Genomic DNA, 27,296 nt, shown 5'->3' with positions numbered 1-27,296 from the left:
CCCAGCTGCAGGTCCCGGTGCTGGGTGGGTGCGATGGGCTCGTGCTCCTCCTGGAGTCATCCTGCCCCGCGCCGGGGCCCTCCTGCCCCCTCCCTCCCACCCTGGGCCGTAAATCAGCATGGCCGTGGGTGCTGGCGCGCTCGCCAGTGCCCCCCGCCTCCCCGCGGGGTCTCTCTCCCATGGCGCGTTATCTGCCGCGGGGGTCCCACTTATCTCCGCTGTCACTTTCTAATGCTAGTTTATGGGCAGCGTTTTGTAGCTTAATTATGATGTTTTTCAGCGCGGTCACGTGGCCACGGAAGCCAATAAGGCACCGAAGTGGGTCCATCCCAACTGAGCCTGGCCCCCATGGGGAGGAGATTGGCCGGTGTCCTGCCCGGGGCGGCGTGTGCGCAGCCAGAGCCCCGACACCTTCCCGGCGGACAGAGGTCCTATAAATCCCCCAGCCCGCTGCGGACAGGGCAGCGGTGCCCAGCACCCCGCGGAAGCTCCTCGGGTCGCAACTCCCGGCCGGCGGTGCAAGCAAGGCTGGGGCACGCAGCCGCCTCGTGGTGAGTACGTGTCCGTGGGGAGAACCGTGATCCCCCCCTTGTCCTGCCCATCTCCCAGCCGCTGCCACCATTCCCCAGCACGGTGGTGGCCAAGGCCAGAGCTGGGGATGCGGCGGGGCTTGGCGAGGAAGAGGGAGCCGTGCGTGGGCCTCTGCTTCCCGTCCTGTCCCCACCAGCGGGCGTGAGGACGGAGGCTCTGCACACTGCGGGCAGCAGAGCGAGGCCTCGCCGTAGCCTTCACCCCTTGGCCCTGCTGCTGCCCAGAGACGCCTGATCTGGCTGCTGAGGGGCTCTGGGAGCCCAGCCAGCGGTGGCTGGGGGTTCCCAGTCACCCCAGCATTGCGTGTTAGCCGTGGGAGCGCAGGCAGCCCACACACCCTGGAGCAGGCGTGGGAGGCGGCCGGGACCCCTCTGCACCCAGGGCTGGCTGAGCCCATGTCCCTTCCCCACCCCGCGCTGGCGGACACCACAGCCCTCAGCTCCAAGTTGCTTTTGTTCCTCACGGTGTTTGCTCAGCTCTTCTGCCGACCCGCGGCCCCTCCTGGGCTCCTCTTCCCGGATGGCAGGTCCTGCTCCATGGCTGCCCGGCAGCTCCCCCGGGAGCTTGCGGCGAGCGCAGGGGCTGTGGCCAAGGGGCTCTGCCGGCGGTGGGAGCGCTCCTTCCCGGCCAAACGGCGGCTGACCTGCACCGGGAGCTGCTCTGCTGCTATTCTTAGCCTGGGCTCGATTCCTGGTGGCTCTGGAGCGATGCTCTACCGAGCCCGTTTCCTGTTTGCCGCTCTCCCTGCCAGCACCGTTTCCTACCCGCCGCACCCACGGGCAGCAGCGGGCGTGTAGGGCGAGCCAGGCGGGATGAGGTGTGTGGGGTGAGCTGTGGGCGATGGGCCGTGCGGGACGAGCCGTGTGGGATCGGCTGCGGGGATGTGATGTGCAGGGTGAGCCATGTGGGGCCAGCAGCTCTGGCTCCCCTTCGCAGCCATGCAGGAGCCTCGGGGCCCCCGTACTGCTGCCCTCCCTGCAGCTCCCTCGGCACCAAAACATCTCAAATCGGAGCTCCCTCCCCGGGGGCTGTGCAGGCAGCAGGATCCTGCCTGTGGTGCTGGGACAGGCCGTGATACTGCGCCAGACCTGAAGGGTCTCCTGACCGAGCGGGTCCACCCTGACAGGACGGGTTCAGCTCCAGCGCCCAGCTCTGAGCCGGAGCCTTGAGCTCCCCATGGCCAAGTGCCCGGGCTGCAGCGCGCGGCCAGCCGGCCTGGGAGCAAACCGATAAACAGGACATGCTGGGGGCATGGGTGCTCCTGTGCTGGTCTGCTGCCGTCACGGAACGGTTCTTGAAGAATCCCTAAATGTGAAGCAATGAATTAAATACCGGTGGTGAACAACCGCCGGCTGGTAGGTGGATCAGGACACCGTTGGCAGTGGCTGCTCCACGCGAGGTGGCCGGTGCTAGGTCCAAACTGTCAGCTCGTTATCAGTGGCCTCAGAGAAGGTGTCAGGGGCTGCTGCACACTCCAGTGCTCCTCACGCAGCTTTCCCCGGGCTCTTTGGGCACTCCCCGCAGCTGGCCGGCCGGCAGGACTGCCTGGTGCAGGGTAACAGGGGTGGTCCTGGCAGCACCCGGGGGTCTGGGGGCCGTGCACCAGGCAGGGCCAGCTGCGGGCTGTTCTTCTTGCTCAGGGACGTTTAACTGTGCTCCAGCCCCGCGACTCCCCGTTCCCACGCTGGTCCTGCCGCTCGCAGGCCAGGTTCCCGGGGAGGTGGGCGACGTGTTGTTCCCCACGGGTGGCGTGGGGCAGCTCCTCCAGCCCCGAGGGGAGCGGGGAGGGACTTGTCCCCCTTCCTGCAGAGAGGTGCCCCGAGTCCGTCCAGCCCCTGGGGTCCCCGGGGCCGGAGCCCGGCTGCTCCCGGGGGGCCGTGCCCGCTGCCCGACGGGGCCTGCGGGGCCGGGGACCGGCAGCGGGGCAGAGCGCGGCCCCGTCGCCGTGTCCCCATGTCCCCGGGCTGGCAGGTCCCTCCCCCCGCACCCCCGTCCCCGGCGCCGTGAGCCGCCCGCTCTCCCCAGAGGAGGTTCCCCAGCCCCCGGGGGGGCTGGCCGCTCGCCCGCACCGACATGGAGATGCTCTTCCAGGCGCTATAAAGGGCTCCGGCGCCGGCACCTGCCGCTCGGTCTCCGCCGCGCCGCGCTCCCGCTCCGCACCCAGCGCAGGGGCTGGGGGTCCCCGGCCCCGTCTCCCCGTCCCCCGCCCGCCCCGTCCCGCTGACCCGCCGGCTCGTCCCGCAGCAGGGCCGCTGGAGGGGATGGACTATTCCTATGATGAGGACCTGGACGAGCTCTGTCCGGTCTGCGGGGACAAGGTCTCCGGGTACCACTACGGGCTGCTCACCTGCGAGAGCTGCAAGGTAGGAGCCGGCCGCGGCCGTGCGGGGAGCGGGGCAGCGGGGCCGGGGCTGTGCGGGGAGCGGGGCGGTGCGGGTGCTGTAGCCGGGGCTGTGCGGGGACGGCTGCGCGGGGGAGAGGGGGCCGGAGCTGTGCGGGGAGCGGGGAGGGGGCTCTGCAGGGGCCGGGGGAGCGGGGCCGCCCGCGGGCCGTTCCGCGCCCGTTTTCGTTAGCGGCGCGTTCGCTGCTCGGCGGCGGGACGGGAGCGCGGCCGCGACGGGAGCCCCGACCGCGGCGGGGTGGGGGGGGGGGGGGGGGGGGGGCGGCGGGAGCCTCCGTCGGAAGAGGGACGCGGGGAAGGGGTGCGGGTGCCGGGATACCGGTGGCGGGATACCGGGATGCCGGGATGCCGGTGGCCGCCGCACCGCCGCCGCCACCTCCCGCCGCCGCAGGGTTTCTTCAAGCGGACGGTGCAGAACAACAAGCACTACACCTGCACCGAGAGCCAGAACTGCAAGATCGACAAGACCCAGCGCAAGCGCTGCCCCTACTGCCGCTTCCAGAAGTGCCTCACCGTGGGGATGCGCCTGGAAGGTAAGGCACGGCCGGGTTCCGCGGCCGCGGACGGGGCCGGGGGCTGCGCGGGGCTGCGCGGGGCTGCACGGTCCCCTCGGCGGCGGTCGCCCTGTCCCCGCCGCCGCTCGCCCCCGCCGCGTCCCCGGGCCGGTAATTCCCGCGGCCGCTTCGATTCCGTTTTTCCCTCCCAAGTTAAAAAAAAAATTCGTTTTTTCGCGTCACCTCCCGCTTTTCCTTTTTTCGTTTTTGTTCTGTTTCCCCGGGGTTTTTGGCTGCTGCGGCTTCAACTTTCCAGGATTTTCTTTGCGGGCAGAACGGTTGGGAAATAGTGTAGAAATTATTGTTTTCCTTAAGCACATAATTCCAGAAGCCGAGGCTTAAGGAAGACATTAGAAATTATGGGGCTCGCAATAAAACTGCCGCAGACCCGCCACGAATTATATTTTTCCTCTTGGTGACATTTAGTATAACCGATTTCACTCTTGGGGAGTGCAATTAGAGCCCCCCGGCCGCCACCTCACTCGTGTCAGAGAAGTTGATCCCGACTGAGATATCGGAGTCGGGCCCCAACATCCCCAACTCGTGTGTTGTGGTTTCTGCAACGCTTATCACTGGCCAACAAAATACCTTCGGGGGGGGCGGCAGGTCGCTGGCAAGCGACTGCAAAGCAAAAGCAGATGCGGAAAGGAGCCCCCCCCCCCAGAATCAGCCGCCCCCCCGCCTCTTCTGCCCTGAAATCGTTTACATGTCGCAGCGGATGGAAGCGGCCAGATGCACCGGCCGGGCTGAGACCCCTCACCTGGCCGGGCTGAGACCCCTCACCGGGCCGGGCTGGCTTCGCCCGCGGGAGCCCGGGGCAGTGTGCGGGTTAATCAGAAAGCTCTTCGTGTGCTGGCACAGCGGCCGCTCGCTCCCAGCAGCGGGACGAGATCCTGCGAGCAGAGGCGCAGGAGTAAGACACAACATCGAGCTGCAAAATCAGCCCCTGCAAACTCCCAGCATGGGCTGGCTTCCAGCCCCATCTCCAAACAGATCCCGGTTTCACTGTCCTCCCTGGGCTGGACTTACCAGTGCCCTAAATCAATCCGTGCATCCTCTGGCAGTTTTGACCAGTGCTGCAGGAGAATTTGGGGCTGGGGCTCTGGGGGCAGGCAGGCAGGGACAGTGCTTGGGGTGGCAGGGGGGGGGACAGGCATGGTCTGGGTTTGCCCCTTTACAGCAGTTTTTGTCTTGCTCGTCGTGGATCTCCTTTGGTCCCGTGGCCCAGCAGGGCAGCAGCAGGGGTATTGCAAGGCTGCTCCTCCCGAACTGCCTTTTTTTGTTCATTCTCTTGCTGTTAGCTCCTCAGCAAAGCCCTGCAGCTGGGCAGCTGCAGGGGGCTCACCCAGCCGAGGGTGATATTCCTGTGGGACCATCTCTTTTGTGGTAAAAACCGGAGTCCACCTTTCCTCAGTTCTTAGTATTTTTGGGCAGGGAATCTTTGTGGTGACGCTTTGAAGGTGAACCTCCAGCTCCACAGGACCAAAGCAAGCCCGAGATGATTGATTCTGGAGACAGGGTGCTGACACAGGTCCCCCTCAAAGTGCCTGAAGGGTTGCTGCAGTGAAGCCTGGCCAGGGGGGAGAGCAGCACAGCCCTGACCCAAGCTTGCCTGCACCCTGGGGTACACCCCGGGCACTCCCAACACTCCTGCCCAGGCAGGCAGAGGTGGGTGAGGGGAGACAGAGCAGGGGTGAGGGCAGAAGAGGTGGAGGGAGCAGGATGGGGAGCTGCAGGGTGTGCTGGGGGCCCGCTCCTGCCGCCACACCACTGCCTGCACCCCGGGTGCATGGCTTGGGGGCCGCCTGCAGATGGTTTTGAGGGGGGGATGCCAGAGGTGCAGGCGCTTCCCGGGTAGCTCTGCTCGGGCCCCCTTGCCCCAGTGATCGGGGCGCATCGGTCTCTTCCTGGCAGCCAGCTGGGACGCAGCAAATGGCAAGTTGTTCCCGATCCCAAGCGAGGCACAAACAGCAGGAAGAGCGGAGCAGGAGGGAATTGAAAGGCCTCTTCTCCCTTTGTGTTCGTGCTGGGAGAGGGAAGGAGGGGGACACTAGCGGTTGCATGCGGAGGGTTTGTGAGTCTGGGCTGTGAGCACCTCTTGCTGCGTGGGGGGGGTGCAGGCAGCACCAGTGGGGTCCCTGCCTGTGCACCCTTGCCCAGGGTCACGGGGGTTCGCTTGGGATGTGATCCCTGGGCATCGCTGGGCCCAGCCTCGAGCCTGGTGGAAAACTCGTTACTTGGAGTGGGTGGGAGAGTGAGGCTTTCGGTGTGCTCTGGCGTCGCGGGGTGTGGGGTTGGGGATGCCAGGCGTGCTTGGGCTTGGGGACAGGGTCTGCCCATGGGGGATCCCGGCAGGACCCATGCTGGCCGCGGCCATCTCCCTTGCACCCCTGAAGTTAGGAACTGCCCCCCCCGGGCCGCTGGCTGTTGCCCAGAGTCGTGCGGGCAGGCTTTTAAGAGCGGGGGGGCCACAGCACCCCTCGCCTCAGAGGTTGTCTCTGGCTGCCCCGCTCCCAGTGAGATGCTGTTTTCATGAATAAAGAATGAGGGAGGAAGCTCGGGGCGGCTCCCCTGGGAGCACATTCCTGCTCGCCCTGGAAATTCTGCTGCTCCCAGCCACACTCCTGCATTTCCAGACTGCCTGGGGAGAGCTGGGGGGGTGCCTTGGCTCTCAGGAGGGGGGCCGGCTGCGCTTCCAGCGGCCCCAGAAGAAGTAGGCGAAAGAGAGGCAGAGGTAACGGCTGAGACACAAAAGCCAGACCCGCCTGCTGTCAGCAGGGACGCGAACTAGCCAAGGGTTTTCTCCCTTTGATGCTGCTTTGCGGGCTGCGCTCGCTGGCGTGCTCTCCTCCATCCCTCCGCACCGCCGTCCAGCTCCAGCTTTCAGCGAGCTGGGGCTCTTCCAAGGGTGGGCCGGGGCAGCAGTCCCCGGGAGCGCGGCGGGGCGGTGCGGAGGGACGAGCTCCTGATGCAGAGAAGCACCTGCTCCCTCGCACGCTGACACATTCTTGGGTTTCTTTTGGGGTTCAGAGGGAACATCTGCTTCGTTACGGCCGGGAGATTGTGATGGGGCCACCAGAGCAACTCCACCAGGGGGACGTTCCAGCAGAGCCCCTCAGCCATAGCTGATGCTCAGCGGGGACAGGCAGCCTCCTGCCCGAAGGCCGGTGCAGCCCTGCCACGGGGTGCGGTGTGCCCGGTGGGACCTGCCAGCTGTGCTGCCCGTGAAAGGGGCAGAGATTTGCAGAAAAGAAGTGTGTGCAGGCTGGATGCAGGCAAAGCAGGGTCCCGAGGGGGGTGTGGGGTCCCAGGCTCTGCAGAAACAAGGAAATCCCAGGGCTGGTCCAGAGCCAGGGGTCATGAAAATGAAAGTGGATGTCGAGCTCCCTCATCTGCCTGGGTTTCATGGGCTGTCCCCTCAACCCGCTGCTTTATCCCCCAGCCCCTTTTGTAGTCAAAGCCAAATGTCTCTTCCCTCCCTGCAATCCCAGAGGCTCTGAGGGTGACACCAGCAAAGCAAGGGCCCGGGCCAGGCACCTGAACCTGCCATGGCCCACCCGTGGCGTGCATGGCTGGGCTGGGAGTGGCACAGCCTGCCAGCAGCTTTCCAGGGGGGTCTCCCCGGGGCCCCCATCATTTTCTCCACGTCACGTGGAAGCACTGGTCTCCCCCCGCGCAGGTTCACTGCAGCCTCTGCCCTCTCTCCCTGCCCCCCAGCTGTGCGTGCAGACAGGATGCGCGGAGGGAGGAACAAGTTTGGACCCATGTACAAGCGGGACCGTGCCTTAAAGCAGCAGAAGAAAGCTCTGATCCGTGCCAATGGCTTCAAGCTGGAGACCGTGCCTCAGATCATGTCCCCGGTGCAGAACGACTACAGCCTGTCCTCCACCATCCACAGCATCCATGCCATGTCCAAGACCTTGCCCCCCAACCCCGCCACCCTGACGCCCATCGACTACGAGCGCAGCCCCTACGCGACGCCCTCCCTGGGAATGACTGTGCCCAGCCACGCGCCGCTCGCCAGCTACCACTACCCCTCCTTCCCCAACCGCACCATCAAGTCCGAGTACCCGGACCACTACACAAACGCGCACGAATCCATGCCCGCCTACGTGTACCCAGAGACCTACCCCAGCAGCTCCCCCCCCGACATCCCCGAGGTCATCCTGAAGCTGCTGCAGCTGGAGCCCGACGAGGCCCAGGTGAAGGCACGGATACTGGCCTGCCTGCAGCAAGAGCAAGGCAAAGGTCGGCATGAGAAGCTCAGCACCTTCGGCCTCATGTGCAAGATGGCTGACCAGACCCTCTTCTCCATCGTGGAGTGGGCACGGAGCTGCATCTTCTTCAAGGAGCTGGAGGTAGGAGCCTGGGCGGGGGGGGAGGGGGGATGCTGCACTGGGCGGGTGATGGAAGGCAAGTAGGACTGGGGCTGAAATGCCGTGGGGACGGGGCAATGCCCATGGGCACGAGCCTGGGGACGCCAGCGCTGCGGATCTGCTGGTGTGTCCCTGTTCTGCTCCTGGCTCCCCGTGCGGCAGGGCTGGAGGCACCGGGGGCCCGGCTGCCACACCAGAGCGAATCCCGCTGTGGCTGCGGGGCTAATGATTTCAGATTCATCACGGCGGGGGCAGGTGTGGAAGCAATCGCTGGCAGAGTGACTGCGGTGTCAAGCTCAAGATATAATTGAAAAATGTAACGTTGAGGAATTATAGTTGAGACAATTCTCTCCTCCGCCTTTAGGAGGAAAATCGATGCTGTCAGGTGGGTGCCTATTAGCACCAGGCAGCCAGGGCAGGGCTGGCCGGGGCGGGGGACACCACCAAACCTCCTCTGGAGCTGCTTCTGCTGCTGGTAGCCCATCAGCATGCCTGGCTGGGGGACATGGAGGTGACCCCTGTCCTGCCGGGCCATTCCCTCTAACAAATCCCTCCAGTCACCTACTGGTGCCAAGGGGTGGATTAGCAGAGTGGGGCAGCCTCTGCCACACTGCAAACCTTGCCAAGCTTTCAGACACTCTCCCTTCATGTCTTGGGCTGACCTCAGATTCCAAACTTGTGCAAAAATAGGAAAGAAAATCTTGCTATGTGGCCAAAACCCAGAGAGCTGTCGCCTGGGGCGGCTGGGAGACCAGGGTACCTTCCCGTGCTTCCAGCGTCAGGCTGTGCTACCTGGCTCTGGCCAAAATCACCTTCCTCCTGCCTTGCCATGGGGCCTGTGCCCCGGAACAGGGCCAGGCTCTTCCTCGTGCCCACCCCACAGGGTGCCATGGGGCCAAGCGTAGCAGAGCCTCGTGGCTCAAAATAGCCCCTGGCTGCCAGAACAGTGTCAGGAAATGGCATTGTGGGGGTGGGTCGGGCTCATTTCAATCATATCAGTGTCCAGCCTAGATTTTGGGAACAGGGTGGTTGTTGTTTTGCAGGAGATATTGTAAACAGTGTAAATTCAGCTCCCGGCTGCATTACCGTGTAGCCTTGTAACTCCATTGTCAGCCTGATTGCACCACCAAAATAGGCTGTTTCCGTGTGAATCCGTGTCGGTGGGTGCTCCTCCTCCTGTGGGGCTCTGGGGAGGACAACAGTGCCAGAGGCCTCACCTGGGCAGGGCCACCGGTGCCCTGCCGGGAGCGGACATGTCCCTCGCCATGCCCAGGACGCGGGGTGCAGCGCCCAGGCTTGGGAGCTCGTCTGGGCGCCGCATCCATCACTGCCACCCTGGGGATTCCTGCCTTTTGCCTTCCTCTGCGCGGCGAGCGTGGGGCAGATTCCCAGCGCTTCGCAGGGCCAGTGACCGCAGGACACCGCGTCCCACCCTGGCTCCAGAGGGAGCGTGAGAACGCGCGGTCGTCGCTGGCCTTGGCTCCCTCCCGTGCGCTGGCTCGGCAGCCCGCAGCGTAACCGGGCAGGTCTGAGCCCCCCGGCACAGGGCTGAGGTGCCTGGGGCTGCCCGCTGCCCCCCCCAGCGTGGCGTGTCCTCCCTGGCGCAGGGCGGTGGCTTTCCCTTGGGTGTGCGGAGGGAAGCCGTTGGGAAGCTGGAGCAGCTCTGCAGCTCCTGAAACCCCGTTCCTGCTCCTGCCTGGCGCGTAAAAGCAAACAGCTGCTGGGGTGGTAAATGGACTCCTGCTAGTGCAGAGTTTACGGCTTTACCCTAAAGCCCGCTAGCACGGAGTGAAATCGTGATCTCAGAGATCGATGGCCATCACACGGGCAGTCCCCGCTGGGTGCTCAGGGCTCCTCGGAGCAGGGGATGCCAGCGGCCCTCTCCGTCCCCTGGGAATGTCTGCGTGAAGGCGATGGTCTCCCTCCCCATCCGGGGAAGGGCTGCTGGCCGAGGCCGGTGTGGGGATCCAGGCTGGGAGGACGTCATGCTGGGACATCGCTCTAGGGCATCATACGGGGCTGATGCCAAGTGGGTGATGAAGGGGTGTGGGCAGACGACCCCACGCATGGCATCCCCTGCCTAAACACTCCCAGCACCCGCATGCTCCTGCCGCAGGGCTGCTCTGCAGGCATCGGGCTTCTCCCCCGGCCCTCGTAGGGAGCCTGGAGAGGAGGGAGAGAACCCCTGGGGGCATGGGGACCCACCGACTCATGCCTGGCCAGGATGAGCCTTTGCCCAGGGGGAGCAACAGCCAGTCCCCTCTGGAGCTGGCAGGTCTTGGTCCCATTCCCGTTTCCACTCTAGCAGGCCGGCGAGGGGCAGCGGCAGCCCCTGAGCTCTGCTGTCTCCTCCCGGCGGGGTGGTTAGGACGGGGGGCGTTGGGGAGAGCCCCCCCGGCTCCACTGCTGCGCTCGGGGAAGGAGGGGGGGAGATGGGCTAATGGCCTCTTGACATCGGCTCACACGCCACGTCCGCCCGCAGGCGCGGGGCAGTCAGATTGAAAACAGATTTAACTTCCCAGATATATCGTTTCATTTAAGGGCCAGTAATTCTGTCAGTCTGCCACTGACAAACGAGGGTCCCCATGCCAATCCGCCGGGGAGACTGATGTCGCGGCGTTCATCTCGTGTCACCAGGCAGAGAATTACGGACTGCGCTGGCCTTCGGAGGCAAGACTAATAATGCCGCGCGGCAGAGGGGGATTTGGGGGCCCGCTTGTTTATCGAGGGCCGGCCAGGCAGCCGCGGCGCGAGGCCGCGCGGGCGGAGGTGGAAGAGGTCAGCGCTGACGCCCATAAATACGAACTTTAACTGAGTCTAGATGAGATGTGTCAGGACTGAGGGAAGATTTGCAGCATCTCTTCAGGAAGAAAAATATGGGCCGGGGGTGAAATATATTTTGTTGGGTCGTGAGTCTCAGGCAACTTTGTCCTTTCAGATGTAATTTTTTTATATATATATGGAGAGGGACAGAGAGATGTGCATACGCACACACACTTGCACGCTCACATTGTGTCTGGTTTCGGTTTGGTTTATATACATGTATCTTGCACAGCCTGGTTTATACAGACGTAGCAGCCATACATACATACAAATATCATGCAGGGGTGCAGCGACCTTTAGATTGGGATGAGCAGCCAGGGATGTTAAACAAATTGCCATGGTTTCAGCCCGAAGGCTGGGCTGGGCGTGCAGTGGGTCCCCGCCGCCGGTGGAGGGGCATGGCGCGGCCATGGGGAGGTGGGCTGATGCCGACCCCCTCCTCGGCCCCTGCTTGCCGTGGGGCCAGGGCAAACCACTCTCCCATCCATGGGCAAGCACCAGCGGCGGGGTGGGGGACACGCCGAGGGCAGCATCGTTCCCACGGACCAAGGGGTTCCTGGGGTTGCCGGGTCTGGCTGCTGGGCTTCTCCCTCACTCTCGTTAGTGATCTCGGAGCCACGACGAAGCCTATTTGTAGTCAGTTGCTTTGCTGCCTTTAGCATGCGTGGGTCATCTTGACCCCATCTCCTGGCCAACAGCCAGAGCGTTTTTGGCAGATTTAAAATCTCCTTCTGGTCGTGGATGCTGCAGCAATGTTTAGCATCCTATGCACTGGGGGAAATGTGATGGCTTTCCCTGCCTGCTGGCGTCCCGGCGGGCACAGCCCTGCCCTCGCTCCCGGGGTGCGCACACAGAGCCGCGATGCCCACGCAGCCTTGCAGCCGAGTGCCTGCGAGCTGCAGCAAAAAAGCGGTCGCCTGGGCCACAGCAGAGTGCTCTGACAGCAGGGATATGAGATCCTGGTCCTGCCCCACCGGTCTTGGTGGGTTTTTTTGCTTTAAGACACCCATCACAGCGGTATCTGGGCAGGGGGATGAGGACCTGCATTGCCCATTAACACCTTGGCTTGGTGTGGGGTTTCGATCGCGGGTTGCTGGCGGATGGCAATCCACTTTCGCACCTCTCGGTAGCCGAGGTGACAGGTCCTGCTCGCACCCAGTAATTGCCCGGGCTGCGGCTCGGGGCGCTGGCGTGTGCCCTGCACCTGCGTGGGAGCTGCTGGGGCAAAGCCTGCACCAGTGATCTGGGGGGTGGCCCGGCGAGCACCCCTGGGGTGACGGCAGGTCGGGGGCATCTGGGCGGTCCTCGTGCCCGTGGTGTGCTGAAGCCGGGTGGGGAGAGGCTGGGATTGATGTCCTGGGACCCGCTCAGGGCTGCTGAGCAAAGGGATTGCTGGTGGGTGACTCTGCTTCCACAACGCTGCAGAGGTGTTCGAGGGCAGACAGCGGGTACCTGAGGTGGGGGATGCCCTGGACCAGCCGTGCAGGGAGCAGCGAGCACAGCGGGGCTGCACCATCCCCTGCAGGGGTTTGGCTTCAGGATGCCGGGGCAGTGGGGTGGCCCGGGCACATTTTGGGAAGCCCCAGCTCTCCCAGGATATTCCTCCTCTCACGCCTCTGAACCCACAGGGAGGGTTGCAGTAGGTTTGAAACTGCATCCGCATGCGGGTCTGGCAGCCCTGCAGCCGGGCAGCGCCGTCTGTGCCTCTGCTCACCTGACTCCCCCCCGGCCCCTGGTCCCAGCCCGTTTGCCGCAGGGAAACGCTTGTTTCTGTGGATCGCAGGCCTTCAGCAGCAAGATGCTTTTGGTGGCTGGGGAGCACTCTCCCTGCATGGGGAGGGTTTTGCCGCCGCATTTTATGAATGGGTTAAATGCTTGCTTTAAAAGAAAACACAAAAATCACCTCTTAAAGACAGCTTGCATCAGGTCCTTGATAAAGCACTCCGTTGAAAAGCCTTGACATTAAAAGAGGAAGATCCTTTGCTTAACTTTTAAAGGCGAGAGTGCGTGCGTGCCGCCTCGCCGGGAGGATTGATTGATGCTGAGTGGCTGTCCATTAGCAGCCCCCTCCTCCTGGGAGGCCAGGCTGGCGCTGGGCGCAGGAGGGTCACCTCCAGCTGGGAGCCCCCTTGCAGCGGAGCCGCGCTGTCCGTGGGGGGATGCCCGCTGCTGCTCCAGGCCGGGGCACAGGGACGTCCAGCTTTGTGCCGGGGGCACGGGCAGGGTTTGGTCCCTGGAGTTGTCCCTGAGCCCTGCCCAGCTCCCAGTGCCCCCAGCCTGTCACATTCCCAACCCTGTTCCCCCCACGCCATGGCCGTGTGGCTCTGGTGCACTAGGGTGCTCCCGCGAAGGGCTGTGGCGCTCCAGAGCGTGCTGGCAGGGGAACAGCCGTGCTGCAGCCGTGCAGGGCGAAGTGTGCTTCTGGTGGGATGCAGGGAGATCCTCTGCCGAGGGAGATGAACCCACCTGCAGAGTTTGGGGGAAGCTGGCTAGTAATTTTTTTAAAGGAGGAATGAAAGGTTTCAAAACTGTCGAAAAGCTTCCTTCTGGAAAAGCTGAATTTTTAAAAATCATTTTCAGGGCAAAACCTTCAGTCTGTCCCTTCCGGAGCTCGTCCTGCTCAGGAATGAGGCACAGGAAGGAGCTTCCAAAACAACGCTGCGACTCAGTGACGGAGGAGCTCGGCACCGGCCGGGAGCGTGCGGCCAGGCTGGCAGCGTGCTGCCACAGCGGTGGCACAGCTCCCTGCGAGGACCGGCTGCGCTTACAGCCAGCCGCTCGCCTTGGGGCAGAGGTCACCATGACTGCAGAAAATCTCCATTTTGTTTTGATGCAGAATGAGCTTTTCCCCAGTTCTTTGTCCAGCAGCTGAACAGAAACCTGACCGTCTGTACTGCCGGGCCGTGCACGGCGGCTCCTTGGCCGGCTTGGGCGATGTGGCGGCGAGCCCGGCCTTGGCGGCCCCATTGCACCTCGCTGCAGGCAGGTTTGATGCCGTCGGGCAGGAGCGGGCTCCTCAGCTCCAGCAGCCGTCGTCACATCTCCCTCCCCGCGCTGCTGCGTGTCCAGCTCTGGCCACCCACCGCACTTGAGAAACAAATCCCGGCGACTCGCGGGGAGTGCCGGTCTCTGAGACCATAAAGCTCTTTCTCATCTGACTGCTATTCCTTTTGCAATCTCCCAGCGCTGGTTTATTGCAGCCTCTTCAGCAAAACGAGGGTATTATCCAGTCCTGTGATACTGCATCTGTCTTCCTTCTATTAAAGGCAGCGAGCACAATGGCACTGCAGAGCTCTTCTGCTGGCGCTGAATTTGCTCCGCAGGGAAGGATTACTGGTAACACCCGGCCCTTTCCCTACCACCGGCCTTGCAGGAGAGGGGGGCTCCGGGCAGGGCAGGGGGCCAGCTCTTTGCAGGAAGGAGTTGGGGTCCCACAGAGAGCAGTGCCAAGGGGACAAAGCCGGTGACCCACGGCGGTGAGTCTCAGCAGGGCGGTGGGGAAGGCGGCTGGGCAGCGTGCCCCCTGCCTGCTCCCCGAGCCAGGACAGCAGCGTGCCTCATGTCCCACCACGACTCTGGGCACAGGGGCCTGGCAGGGCTCTTTGTTTTGCCAAAAACGCGGCCGTTGGCTCTGGCAGCTTGTCCTGCCCATCGCTGGCGCTGCCTGAAGCCCGCCGGCTTTCCCGCGAGGCCTTTGGAGGTCCTTGCAGTTCGTGTCCCGGGTTGAGCTTCTCACCAGTGGCCATCGCAGGCATTTCTTTGAAAGCGTAGCTGTGGGCGCTTATCCCCGTCCCTGCACGTACACACCAGCACTTGTGCAAACGTGCCCGTGGTCACGCGTGTGTCGGTGCGTGCGCAGGGGCTGACCCGGCAGCCGCAGGGCACAGCGATGCCCCGTCTCTGTGGGCTCCCCCACAGCCGTGCTGCGCTGCTGCAGCTCTGCCCCTCCTGCCCCTAAGCTGCCCTCCCGGGCAGGGGGGTGAGGACGGGCACTGTCTTCTTTCATTTTAAATTGTCCAGAGGGGCTGTGCAGCCGCCACGCGTTCCCTCCCACCCGGGGAGACGGCCAGCAGTCATTTTGTTCAAGATTTGTGTGTGGTTTGGGGAGGTTGTGCCTGCTGGGGGAAATCCCATGCTGGCCAGAGCCAGCAAGCACCGCTGAAACACATGGAGCTGCTACAAACCCGGCTCTGTGCAGCCACCCAGCCCGTCTCCTCTCCTCCAGCCCAGGGTGCCCCTTGCTGGGGGTGCCGATCCAGCTCTCCCCACCCGCCCGAGGGCACCCTGCTGCTGGGCTGGTGTCCCACGGGACATTGGCCAGGCACAGGGTCAGTGCTGTGGCTTGAGCCTGCGGGTGCTGGTGGTTGCAGCCCTCGCTATAGACACTAACGGGTGCTGTGGGCATCAGTCTTGCTGTCCTCTCCTCCCACCCGCCATGGAGGGAGGGCTGGAGGGGAGGCGTGGGATACTGGCAGTGAGATGAAGTGGGGCGCAACGTCCAGCCCAGTTACATGGTGGCAGGGCTGGACATAGGAACTGGGAGCCAGACCAGGGCTTTGCAATTAACGTTTCATTAATCAAGTGCAGCACCATCTTGCTAGGAGTTTGTTCACAGTCAGATTGCAATTTCCACGTACAAACGCGTGTGTGAGACTTTGGGAAGTGTTCTGCAAGGGAGGGGGGGTTCAGGTTCTTAAGAAAGGGCTTGAACGGGCCTTTGCCAGGCTGCACGGGTCAAGGACAAAGTCCTGGAGGACAAAGTCTCGTCCCACCTGGAGGAGCCCGATTCCCGAGGGAGGCTGGTGATGCCCCCTGCACTCCCAGCGACGGGCTGGTGAGGGAACGCGTGCACAAAGCAGACCTGGGGCTGGGTGATTCTCTGCAGATGAGGTCTCCTGGGGGCCTTAAGGGGAGGCAGAGGTTTGTCACATCTCCAAAACATCATGTTGGTGCTGTATCTGTGCCAAGGCACGGCCCGTCTGGTGGCAGAATGACGCATCCACTCTCTGCTTCACGTAACGACACCAGTCACTGGAGTTGCTGGGCTACTTCGGGGCACTTGAGCAGTGAAAATAGGTTGGTTTTTTAACGCTGATGCTGTTCTGCTAGAAAGCCCTTTCTGTTGTGCTCAGGGTGAGACATAGATGGGTGCAAGTCCTGCCCAAGTCCCATGGCAACATGCCGTAGCAGCCGATGGTGAGTTTGAGCCATCGGTGCCGCAGGGCTACTGCGTGGACCTGACCCTTGAAGGCAGAGCTGGGGGGCTGGAGGGGTGCTGCAGGACTCGGGCAGCCCATCTCCCTCCTGCCAGCCAGGAACAAGCGTGTGCAGACACAACCTGGGACGCCCCCGCGGTCGCGCGTGGTCGGCCGTGCCCCGGCGTGACGGGTGTCAGCGGCGCTGCTCTGGCTGTGTTTCAGGTGGGCGACCAGATGAAGCTGCTGCAGAACTGCTGGAGCGAGCTGCTGGTGTTCGACCACGTCTACCGGCAGCTGCAGCACGGCAAGGAGCACAGCGTGCTGCTCGTCACCGGCCAGGAGGTGAGTGCCGGCCCGCAGAGCCCATGGCGGCTGCTGAGGAGGGGGCCGGGTGGTGGGGCTGGAACGGGGGGGGCATGGGGTGGCTTTGGGGTGACTTTTGTCTTATTTCTGGCCGAGTGTGGCCAACCCAGCACAGTGCGGATGGGTTGTTTTTTGCTGTGCTATGGGACTGCTTGTGCAGAAGGTCCCGTCCCATCCCATTGCACGCCATCCCGCTGCATTCTGTCCCATCCTGTGCCATCCCGTCCTTTCCTCTCCTGCCATCCAGCTCCTGCTTCTGGAGAAAAAGGTTTCCCATGGAAAGATCAACAGCCACACATGCCCTTGCAGAGGCAGGACGTGAGAAGGGACCCCTTCCCTTCCAAGGGTTGGTTTTTGGAGACACGGGTGCCTGTGATGCCAGCACCCTTCAAAGGACCCCTCTGTTTTGAGCGGTGCTGGAGAAATGGGGTTCCCATTTCACCCATCAGCTTTTGCTTTGATGGCCCTAATTCTTGGTCAGTGCTCTGGGCTGGTGCCCAGCTCTTGAGCTGCCCGGGGTCCCCAGCAGCAGGTTTGGGGGGGCCGGGCCTGCCATGGCTGTCACCATCCCTGTCCCCACAGGTGGACATGTCAACCATCGCAGCCCAGGCCGGCTCCATCCTGAACACGCTGGTGCTGCGGGCGCAGGAGCTCGTCCTGCACTTGCACTCGCTCCAGGTGGACCGACAGGAGTTTGTCTGCCTCAAGTTCCTCATCCTCTTCAGCCTCGGTGAGCACTGCTGCTGGGGGGGGCACTGGGGTGAGGGGCAGCCGGACTTTGGGGTCACGACTGTGGGGTCTCGGGGGGTGGGAGCGTGGCTGGAGGGAGCACCCACAGCCCAGGGTCCGGCCGTGCCGTCTGCCGCGCTGATGGCCGACGAAGGGGCTTCTAATGAGCCAGGAGTGAGGGACGGGACCTGCCGGCTCCCTCACCTCACAGGGGGGTCCGAAACATCTCCCACTGCGGGGCCGGGCTCTGCCTCCAGCTGCGGGGGACGTCGCTGCCCCGTTGGCCAAGGGGAGCCTGTTTTGGTCACTCGCCCGTCGCACCAGGCGGGGAAACAACCGGCTGATATGGCTGTGGCAAAACAGGCGTGTTGACAGAGGCGGCAGCCGGGGACGGCCCTATCTCCCGGGATTTGCGTCAGAGGGCCCGTGCCGCGGTGGGCAGGGGCTGAGCACGGCTCCTGATTAGGCTCAGCCCCGGAGCCTGCGGTCGGGCCGAGGCGGCGGGTTCACACGGTCCCGCCTCGCCTAGACAAAATAGGTGGGAGCCGCGGGCGCTGCCGCCAGAGCACGAAACTTCTTTGGGGCTGCACGACAGCTCTGCCCATATCCTGCCCCAATCCTGCCCCGCTCCCACCCTGGCCGTGCTGCCGCCCCCGCCGGGAGCCTCTCCCCATCCACCACGGCCAGGGCTGCGCCTCCTCTCCCCGCAGGCATCGCCCCAAGGCAGGGGTGCCCACTGGAGTCCCACTGGAGCAACCTCAGCCCTTGTGGGGGTGGTGCGGCTGTAGGTGGTGCTGAGCACCACAGGGACCCCAGGGTGCCCGGCTGCCTTCGCTGCTGGGGCTGACACCTTCCCCTTGGCCCTGTCTTGGTGGGAGATGTCACCTCCCAGCATGAGGACGGTGGTGGGGCCTGCGAGGGGCTCAGCTGGCTGCTGTGCTCCCGGCTCGCACCTCTGCCACCGCGGCTGCTTCACACCCCACACCTCCACGGCCGCTGCTAATTGCGCACCCCCGGACGGGGCAGGAACTGGCATTTCCCAAGGGAAACCTGTGCTTGGGTTCCCGCAGCGGCTGGGTGCTGGTGCTGAGCCAGGATAGCGAGCCCAGCTTGGGGCAGCCCTGTCTCCATCCCCATCCCTCTCCCCCCGACCCTGTCCCTGTCCCTGTCCCAACGCCTCAACCTGCGCATGCACTTCTGCACCCAGGGGGTCCCACCCGAAAGGGTTTTGCCAGTGGCTCTGTGCCTCAGCGCCACGTGCAGCAGGCCGTGAGCAGCACCCTGTGCCTTGTGGGCTCTGCTGTGTGTTTTGGTAGTTTGTGCCTCATGGAGAGTTTGCATCTCTGTATGTCACCGTCACCGAGGAGCCAGCCTGCTCCTGGAGCTGCACTGCCACTGGGTTCGTGGGTTAAGTGGGAGCACTGACACGCTGCAGGCAGCGGGAATCCACTCCCCCATCCCAGGGGCCGGGGTCAGGGCCAGCGTGGTCTGAAGGATTGGGCTCGGGTTGGCTGCGGATGTGTCCCCATTACCAGGCAGGTCTGGCAGCTGCGGGTGCCCGGGGGGAGCCTGGGCAGGATGGGTGTCTCAGGGTGTGGGAGCTGCGCTGCTGTCCTGTCCTGCACCTGCAGCATCTCCTCCCGCAGCTTTCTCTTCTCCTAGAGCTGTTTTGAAATCCAGAGAAATTAGATACAATAATTTGCTGTTCAAGCAGCGATAAAGTGTGGCACAAACAGTGCCCGGGCTGGGAAATAAAGGAGCTGGTGGGGCTCGTGCCCCAAGCCAGGACCTTCTCTGGCTGCTGCCCCGTGGACTCGGCACCGGGAGGGCTGCCCCGTGTCCCCCCACAGCCCCAGCCACGGCACGGCACAGTGAGCCGGAGCAGCGTCCTCCCAGAGCGCAGCCAGCACCGGCGGCCGCGGCTGCCGTGCCGATCGTGGCTGCGGTTCCGCTTCCCCGAAGCAGCGGCTTTCAGGGAAGGCGTGGAATCAAAGAGCTGTGTTTTCCCATACATCATTTTGCCCCAAATCCAACTTTTTCTCTCCATCTTGCAGAGCTCACTTGGAGCAATTTGCCCTTCGCAGGCTCAGCTGTAGAGGATGGGATTGTGTATTATGTGCAGGATGTAATTGCCTTTAACAAGAGAATTTCCACATTTACCACTCTGCCACAGCACAGTCAAAGCCAAGCCCCACTCACAAGAGCTGCCATTTGAGTTCTAAATAGATTTCTCTCCTGAGCAGGTAAAGAGATTTAATTAAAATTAGGGCTTCTCAAAATAGCAATATTTATGAGGACGGCACAGGTTAGCTTTGTTCTACAGAAGGGCTTAATAGAGCCTTAATGGATTGACCTATCATTCGATTTCATGACTTACATTCATGAAGCAGCTACTCTTGGGGAGGGGAGGAAGAGAGGCTTTTATAGCCCACATTCCCTTAAGCGTTTGCAATTTATCAGCAGCTTCTCCCAAACAAAAGGAGCTGTGAATAGGAAGAACACTTGAGGGCATAGAAATAATCCCAAGCATATCTGTATGTGTGATGGGAGGCTTTGTCACAGGACAGTCTTTGCAACTGCTGCAGTGTCTCTAAATGAAGTGAGTCAATGTTATTTGGACAACATTCTTTATTCCTTGCAGGAATGAAAAGATTATTCAAATATTCAATTAAACAGTGAATAGGGTCTTTCAGAGAACCAGGTGAGTTCATCGAGTAGAACTAGCTATTGTCGAGACAACTCAGGGGATAGATTTGACATTTATCAATATAACTTCTTTTTTTAATGACACGCACAATAACCTTATGCAGATAAAGAGGTTGCATAACAACAACTGGGTAGAAGGGAGACGGCCACAATAGGAGCAAATGTGCCGCAGGAGTGAAAAGGGAAGGGTGATCTGATAAAGTGCATCTCGGAACGGCCTGCCACACTTGGTGCCTGCCTCCCACAGCGCCCAGCGCAGCCGTGGGCACGGCCGGAGGCTGTGGCTCCCCAGAGACCCCAAGGGCCCCCCGCTGCACCTCTGCTTCCTCGGGCAAAGGGATGCTCAGCTTTGCTGGGCTGGAGCAGCACTAGGTGCTGCAGACCCCCCGAGGGACCCCCATGGGGCCAGGCAGTGCATGTGGGGGCACAGACACCCCCACCCAGTGGCACGGGGGGTCCCGTCTGCTCCCTCCTGTTCGGGCACCTCCATCACCAGCGCCACACTTTGCCCTCCCGAAAGCTGCTCAGCCCTCTGGGTACAGCCACGTTCGGCTCCCTGCTTTTTGGGGCTGAAAACCAGGAATAAACCCCAAACGCTCAGCTGCCTTGGCCAGAACCTGTGCCCGGATTTCCCTGTTCCCAGCCCCTGGGCGGGACGTGCCCAGGCTGCCAACGCAGACCTGCATTTGGCCGAGCATCAGCAGCTGCTGGACGTGGGTGGCAGAGGCGTCAGCGCCGTTACCGAGCGCGGTGCTGCCGGGCACCTCCGTGCCGTCCAGTGAATCTGTTAAAGCCACTTGCCCCGAAGGGGCTCTGGGCCAGGGTTTGCAGCAAGGTCTCCCAAGGTGCCGTCGCTGTGTGTGGCTGCTGGGGCAGCGCACAGCGCCGTTTCCCTGGGTGCGGGGCTGGTTTACCAACGTGTTGCACAGATAAATCGCTGCTTCCTTCACTCATGGCTGCGGTGGCCTCTTGGCTGCCAGACCCTGCCTGCACCTTGGTGCCACTGCCTGCTGCGCCGCGTCCCACCCTGCAGGCAGCAGAGCTGGCAGGGGGATTACGGGGGAGCTGCTGCGACCCTGGCGAGGCGCAGAGGATTAGGGTTTCCAGGCTGGTGAGCCCGGTTGCCACATTGGAAAGACCAGGTTTATCAGGGAATTAATTCAGCCGCTTCCTCGACCTTCAGGAATTAAAGGGGGCTGATGGCAACAGCTCCCTGTGTGTGGGTGCAGCTGGGAGCATGTTTTGGCCTTGCAGCTTCCTGGGCGGCTAGGGCAGGGGGGCACTGGCGCTCCCGCTGCTGGGGGGTTTGGGCATCCGTATGGGGACACCCGGGAGGCAGGGCAGAGATGGGGAACCCATGGCTGGGTGGGGATGGGGTGCAGGACCCCTCCTGCGCTGTGCTTTTTGTGCACGAAGGGCATTGACACGAGAGTGTGGGTCCCTCCTGGTGCACCCAGCACAGCACGGCACAGACGGAGCAGACGCAGGGGTTTGGCACCATTTCACCATCATCATCCTCTTCCCTTGCAGATGTGAAGTACCTGGAGAACCACGCGCTGGCGAAGGACGCTCAGGAGAAGGCCAACGCGGCGCTGCTGGAGTACACCGTCTGCCACTACCCCCACTCCACGGACAAGTTTCGCCAGCTGCTGCTGCGGCTGGCGGAGGTCCGGGCGCTGAGCATGCAGGCGGAGGAGTACCTCTACCACAAGCACCTGAGCGGGGAGGTGCCCTGCAACAACCTCCTCATCGAGATGCTGCACGCCAAGCGGACTTGAGCGCGGCCGCCAGCACGGACCCGGCGGAGCCCCGGTGCTGCCAGCCGCGCAGCCGGGGCAGGACGCGTGCCCGGGGCTGGCAGGCTGGTGCCGCCTCTCCACCCCGCTTTTCTCAGTGATGCTGTTTAACCCGTACTATTGGAAAAGCCCCAGATGGTTTATTTTAATACACGGCAAGGACGGCTGGTGCCTGCGGGGCTGCGGGCTCAGCTGCCGGACTGCCCCCTCGGCACCGCTGTCCCCTGGCTCCTCTGCACACACCGTGCCTGACCTGTTGCCTGCCCGACCTGGCTCTGCAGCGTGAAGGGAGGGTAAAGCCTGTCCCAGCTTTCCTCCTGTTTGTGCTCCTCTCCTGCTGCCCCTACCAGCCGTCTCTCCACTGCTGCCATCCCTCCTCCTACCCTGCCCCATGTCTCAGGGCCCCTCGTGCACAGGGCAGGGGAGAGGTGAGGCGAAACCCACCCTGGGTGGCGGGTTTGTGGCGGTCGGGATGTCCCCAGGCGCCGGCACGGAGGCAGAGGGTTTCTGCGGGAGCCAAGCAGAACGCCGGGGCTGGGGCTGGAGATGTCAGCCCCGCACAGCCATGCCAGGACCCCAAGGTGCACGTGCCGGGGTCCCCACTCCTGGCTCCCCACAGCGTCGCTGCCTGCTCTGTGTCGCGTTGCTGCCCCGGCCAAGCGAGGGCAGGCAGGGACAGGCAGTGCTGAGCCCTCGGCTGAGATTCATTTTCTCAGTACTTGCCCATGCTGGAGGCAGCAGCCGTGGCTTTGCAGCCCGTGGCAGCCGCAGTGCCCGGAGCCCACAGGTGTCCGTGGTCAGCAGGTCTTTGGGATGTCAAAGCTTTGCTGCAGAGGCTCTAAGAGATTTGGTACCGGGAGCTGGGGACACTTTGGGCCCTGCTGCGCCCTCGGTGCCAGCACAACGTCCGCACGGCTGGAAAGCTTTGTGGGTTACAGAGCCCGGGTGGCACCGGCACCGCAAACCGAGCTGGTTCCCAAAGCATGAGGGTGGCCCTGGGACAGTGTCCCCAGGCAGCCGAGGTCCTGCCTCACTCCAGCCGTCAGCCACGTCCAGGCAGTGCCTGGAGAACAGGGAAGGGGCAAGATGGGGCCAGAGACAGATCCTGTCCCGTTCCTGCCCCCAGGGGATGGTGGCAGAGCAGCCGGGCAGGAGGGAGATGCCGGGGCAGCAGCAGGTCCAGGCTGCAAACAGCCCAGAGCTGCTCCCACACCAGCACGTGCCCAAGGACTTGGGGGAGCTGGGGGGCTTTGCAGCCCCCTCCTGCATTTACCTGCCCAAGCGAGTGGGTGAAGAGCAACAAGTCCTGTGCTTTGTGCTGGGACAGGCTGAGCCCCCAGACCCCCCCCGTGTCACGCTCTGCTGTGTCCCTGGGTGACAGCAAATGCTGTGCCGAAGCCACAAGCAAAGAGCCATTGGTTCCTCTCCCGTTGTGGGGCAGGGACACACAGACATGGCTGGGCAGCACTGGGGGGGGCTGCAGCCCCCCCGAGCTGGGACGTGCCGCTGCTGCTTTCTCTCGGTCTCAGCCACGCTCTCCTCTCCTCCTGCCCCGCTGCTGGGCAGCCCAGCATGGCCCCCCCTGCCACGGCCAGGCCCCCCCGGCTCTGCTGGGGCTCCTCCATTGTGGCTGGGGTTGGTTCAGGTTTGTTTTCCACGGCGGGTGTTTGCTCCCCGTTTCGAGGGGGCTGTCATCCACCGTGGCTCTGCGCAGAGCTGGTGCCTTGAGGAGCTGCAGACGCTGCGCCCAAAGCCACACGGTTTGTGGAAGCTTGTTAGATGCAGAAGAGCATGTTTGTCTCTGCTTTTCAACATGTTTGTGCATTTTCCTCCTGAAGTCTGTGGTTCAGTTTCACCTTCTTCTTTTTGTGAACTTAAAGAACTGGAGAAAATGGTTTGGGAGGTAAAAGACGGTTTATTTTCAGAAAATGAGAAGTGTCCTTAAGTGTCTCTCTCTGTCTCTCACATCCTTTTCTCCCTCTCATCCCTCCCCTTCCCCACTCCCCACCCTTCCTTCCCAGGCAGGAGGTTACCAACTTCCTTGTCAGGAGCAAACCACTGTAATAAATTTTGCAGTTCATTTAAAAAGGCAGACTTTGTCTTTTTCTGTCTTTCTAACTCTCCTTGTTGGTGCCACCCCCTCCTCCTGCCTCCCCACGGGCAGGCGGGATGTCCTGCCTGGTGTCCCCACAGGAGAGCAGTGCTTGGGCCCAGCACACTCTGGGTGCCCACGGGGGTCCCTCCCGGAGACACGGACACCACGGCTGTGGGAGGGGGGGGGGGGTGTCGCTGCTGCGGTGTGATTCACGGCATTGGTGACTCAGGATAGATGGTTCAAAGCGCTGCTGGGAATTGCCATAGCGACTCCGAGAGTGTTTTGCAAGTGAGCTCACTCAACACGAATGACAACATTTATGGATAACGAGCTTGGGCTCGGGGTTCTTCATGCAGCCCTTGGTGGTCACTGTGGCCGAGAGCCCCTGGCACGCTGGGCGCTGCGGGAGGGAGCAAACCCACAGCAAAGCGCAGGGTGACCAGTCTGTAAGGGTTTCAGTGCTGGGAAGCGCCCCGTGCCCTGGCTCTCCACAACGCCAGCGGCTGGAGATGCTGCTTGGCTGACTCTGATGACCGGAGCGATGGGCTGCCCTCACGTCTCGCTCTCCGGACCGGCACCGGGCTGCCCCGGGGCTGCAGCTCCCAGCAGCACGTTAAGCACAGCCTGGCCGGCACACGCCGTGCTGAGACCAGGGAACACAGCGCAACGCAGGAGTCAGCGCATGGGAGCGAGCGGTGCCCTGGTCCCCCGCACCGCGGCCAAACCACCCTCCACTGAGTTCAGCCACGTAAAAGCCACGGCACGCTGCTGTGCCTGAACACGAGCCCATTCCCACGGATACACTGCAACAAGGAGAGGAGGTTGCCTTTAAAATCAGCATTTACTGTCATCGTAATCAGCAAAAGAACCAACACGTTTTATGTGCTCTAAACACTAGGGAGGGAACAGGAGAACCAGTCGGATGCAAAGAACAGAGGGAGAGAAAACAGAATCCCAGCTGGCGAGGGGCCACGCCAGCCGGGTGGGAGCCCCGGGAGGAGCAGGGAGAGGATTTTTGTCCTAAACAGCAGAAGACGCTATCGAAGTCAGCTGGTTCAGAAAAGACTTGAAGGCAGCTGCCGTCTTCCTTAGCGCATGTGCTTCCCCCGCGGCCCGTCCCCAGCCCTGCCTCAGCAGAGCGAGCTCTGGGCCGGCGGCGGGGCCGGGGCAGGCAGCCGTCCCCGCCGGCACGGGAGCGTGGGTGCATCGCCTGGGCACGGCCGCCATGGGCAAAGCTGGGCTCGCTCCCGCGCCGCCTGCTCCAGGCCCCCCCAAGCTAAACGAGCTCTACCGGCAGCAACAACCACCGCACACGACCACGTGCCGCCGGCGGTGCCGCGGGGGCAGCTGGCAGCAGTGCTGCACCAGGCCCGGCTTGGCTGCCCCGGCAGAGGCTGCGTGAGCTGCGGGGACCCCCAGGCCAGCACGTGGGCTGGGCAGGAGTCACGATGAGTACCTGCCTGTTGGTTGCCCACCCCCGGAGAGGAGCAGGGCAGTCTCCAGCAGCAGATGAAGCCCCGCGAGACCCCCACGCTACCCCAGTCCTGCCTTGGTTTTGTCCGCACATGCTGCTAGGAAGAAGCGCAGGGCTGACAGCTCGGCCTGGGCTGGCGCAGCCCCCCGCGTGGAAGCCAGCTCCTCTGACCTGCCGTCCTCCCGGCTGTTGGAAGAGCCTCGGCGTTGTGGGCCCGTCACCCAGAAACTTCTCAGAAACCTAAAGCAAAAGAGAGACGGTCTCAGCTGCATGGGCAGGGAGGGGAGGGCAGGGGTCCCTCCTGGGGCAGTGGGTGCACTGGGGAGGTCCTGTGCTGTGCTGGGAGAAAGCACAGCCCAAACCTGCCGGAGCAGCGAGCGGAGGTGGCCACTGGTCTGGCACGGCCAGCCCTGCCTGTCACCAGTGCAGCTCTGCCATCCCACGGACTCCCCTGTCCCTTTAGGGGGTCTCTGAAATACGGCAGGGAGCCCAAGCAGCCTCTGTGCACGGGGCCGCTGCTGTAAGGAGAAACCTCCTCTTCCCTGGCTCAGCAATGAGCCCACCATGCACAGCGCCAAGCTCTGGGGGTGCTGAAGAATGAGGTTTAAACGGGATTTCATGAAAATACCCGCGCTGCTGTGGCAGAGAGCACTGATGTCGCATGGGCTGCACCTCCTCCCGTCAGGGCGTAAGGTACCCTCTGCCCATCGCGAAGGACCGTGGCACGGACAGCAGCGGTGATCCCCCCGCAGGGCAGCCTGTCAGGGTCAGCATGTGGGGGGTCTGCATTTCTCCAAGTGCCTGTGATGCTCAGGTGCTTTACTGGCTCTGAATCCCAAAGATTATCATAATTCCCTTATTATTTTAAAGCCCATTTTATTGAACACGGTATGGTGAGAGTTGCAAAATTACTCAATATTGATCAGAGAAAGGCTGGGCCATGGAGACAAGATCCATGTTGCTATGTGTGGCTTAGCAACATATAAATGTATTCAAACAGAATAATGAAATTATCGTGGGGAAACAAAGCAGCCATCACTTGAAGAGATGGAGGATGTGGAGGCCTCTTGGAGCTCTTGTTTGCCAAGACAAGGAAGATGGTCCTTATTGTTTGTGCAAATATGTGAACCCCCCCGGCCATCCCCTGCTTACATAAAGGGTGTCACGAATCCGGGCCGTGCGCTCCCTGCAACGCGCAGCTTTGTACAGCTGGGCTGGCGCTCGTTACTGCGGAACCGCGCGGCCTCTCCCAGCACATCGAGTCCTGGCGGGGGGAGCCCTGATACTGGGGGTGGGGAGGCAGGGGGAGCCCCGATATTGGGGGCGGGGAGGCGGGGAAGGAGCCCAAGGTGCCTCCTGGCCGCCGCCACGCTGCAGAACTCCTCATTTCTGTGGTTCTGCAGCTGGCCTGGTATTTACCTGGATTTTATCCGCCTTCAACCTCGCGCGTGTTAACGCTCCGCTGGGAGCCCATCCCGCCTCCCCCCACAGACCCACTGGCTGCCTCTTCCCCCTGAAGCCAGCGCGATGCCCCCAGCTCTCACAGAGCACGGCTGAGCGCTGGAGCGGGGAAGAGGTGGCTCCCACCCCAGACCCAGCACAGCTTTCCTGGGAGGCGGTGAGCAAGTCATTTAAGCCCCAAGTCTCCCACCGGCACCCAGGGCCCACCGCTCCGCTGGACTGTGGGGCAGGGGGCTTCCTCCTGGGTCTCTGTGTGAGCTCCTGCAAGCCCGCTGCTGGTACGCCACAATTCTCATTGGAGCTGGCTGGAAATTTTCAAAAAAAGATACCTGGGGCAAAATATGTCTCTTATTAAACTATTTGGGAGAAAACAAATAGAAGAGGGGAAGCGGTGCCTGCGTTGGAATGCTCTGTGTCTTGTTCATCAGCAAGCACACAGGTTTATGGTTTGCTTCCCCTGGCAGCTGTTATCCCCAGGAGCTACGTGGCATTTTGCTCTGCGGAGCCAGCTGTGAGGACGGGAGCCCGTGCAACGCTGAGCTGCCCTGGGCTCTTTCAGGCGTTACAACCACCGGGCACTGCTGCCTTTTATTACGTTCTGTTATGGCTGGAAGCACTTGTCTCCGAGCCCGGCGCCTGGGAGCAGCGCAGCGTAGCCAGCACCAGCGCTGTGCCGCACGCCGGCCTGCACGTACACAAGTGTGCAGAGGAGTGCTCTTCTGGTTCAAG

General features: G+C 62.7%; 1 protein-coding gene across 1 annotated transcript; it reads left to right on the top strand.

Annotated features, from left to right (window-relative positions):
- The first annotated feature begins 2,852 nt into the window (after positions 1-2,852).
- NR5A1 (nuclear receptor subfamily 5 group A member 1) lies at positions 2,853-21,519 on the top strand. The gene is made up of 6 exons (XM_086475647.1): positions 2,853-2,954; positions 3,384-3,525; positions 7,264-7,904; positions 16,166-16,285; positions 16,889-17,036; positions 21,272-21,519. Exons 1-6 carry the CDS (start codon positions 2,853-2,855, stop codon positions 21,517-21,519), a joined length of 1,401 nt encoding a protein of 466 aa, XP_086331773.1.
- Positions 21,520-27,296: the final 5,777 nt, after the last annotated feature.

The sequence above is a fragment of the Leptosomus discolor genome, chromosome 19 (assembly GCF_034619465.1).
Source record: "Leptosomus discolor isolate bLepDis1 chromosome 19, bLepDis1.hap2, whole genome shotgun sequence".
In the NCBI taxonomy this organism is placed as follows: Eukaryota; Metazoa; Chordata; class Aves; order Leptosomiformes; family Leptosomidae; genus Leptosomus; species Leptosomus discolor.
The sequence above is the reverse complement of the archived record's forward strand: the minus strand, read 5'-3'. Positions and strand labels throughout refer to the sequence as shown.

Coding starts and splice junctions, on each gene's coding strand:
- NR5A1 (XM_086475647.1), top strand. CDS start 2,853: ATGGACTATTCCTATGATGAGGACCTGGACGAGCTCTGTCCGGTCTGC. Junction 7,905..16,165: donor TCTTCTTCAAGGAGCTGGAG/GTAGGAGCCTGG, acceptor GCTGTGTTTCAG/GTGGGCGACCAGATGAAGCT. Junction 16,286..16,888: donor TGCTCGTCACCGGCCAGGAG/GTGAGTGCCGGC, acceptor CTGTCCCCACAG/GTGGACATGTCAACCATCGC.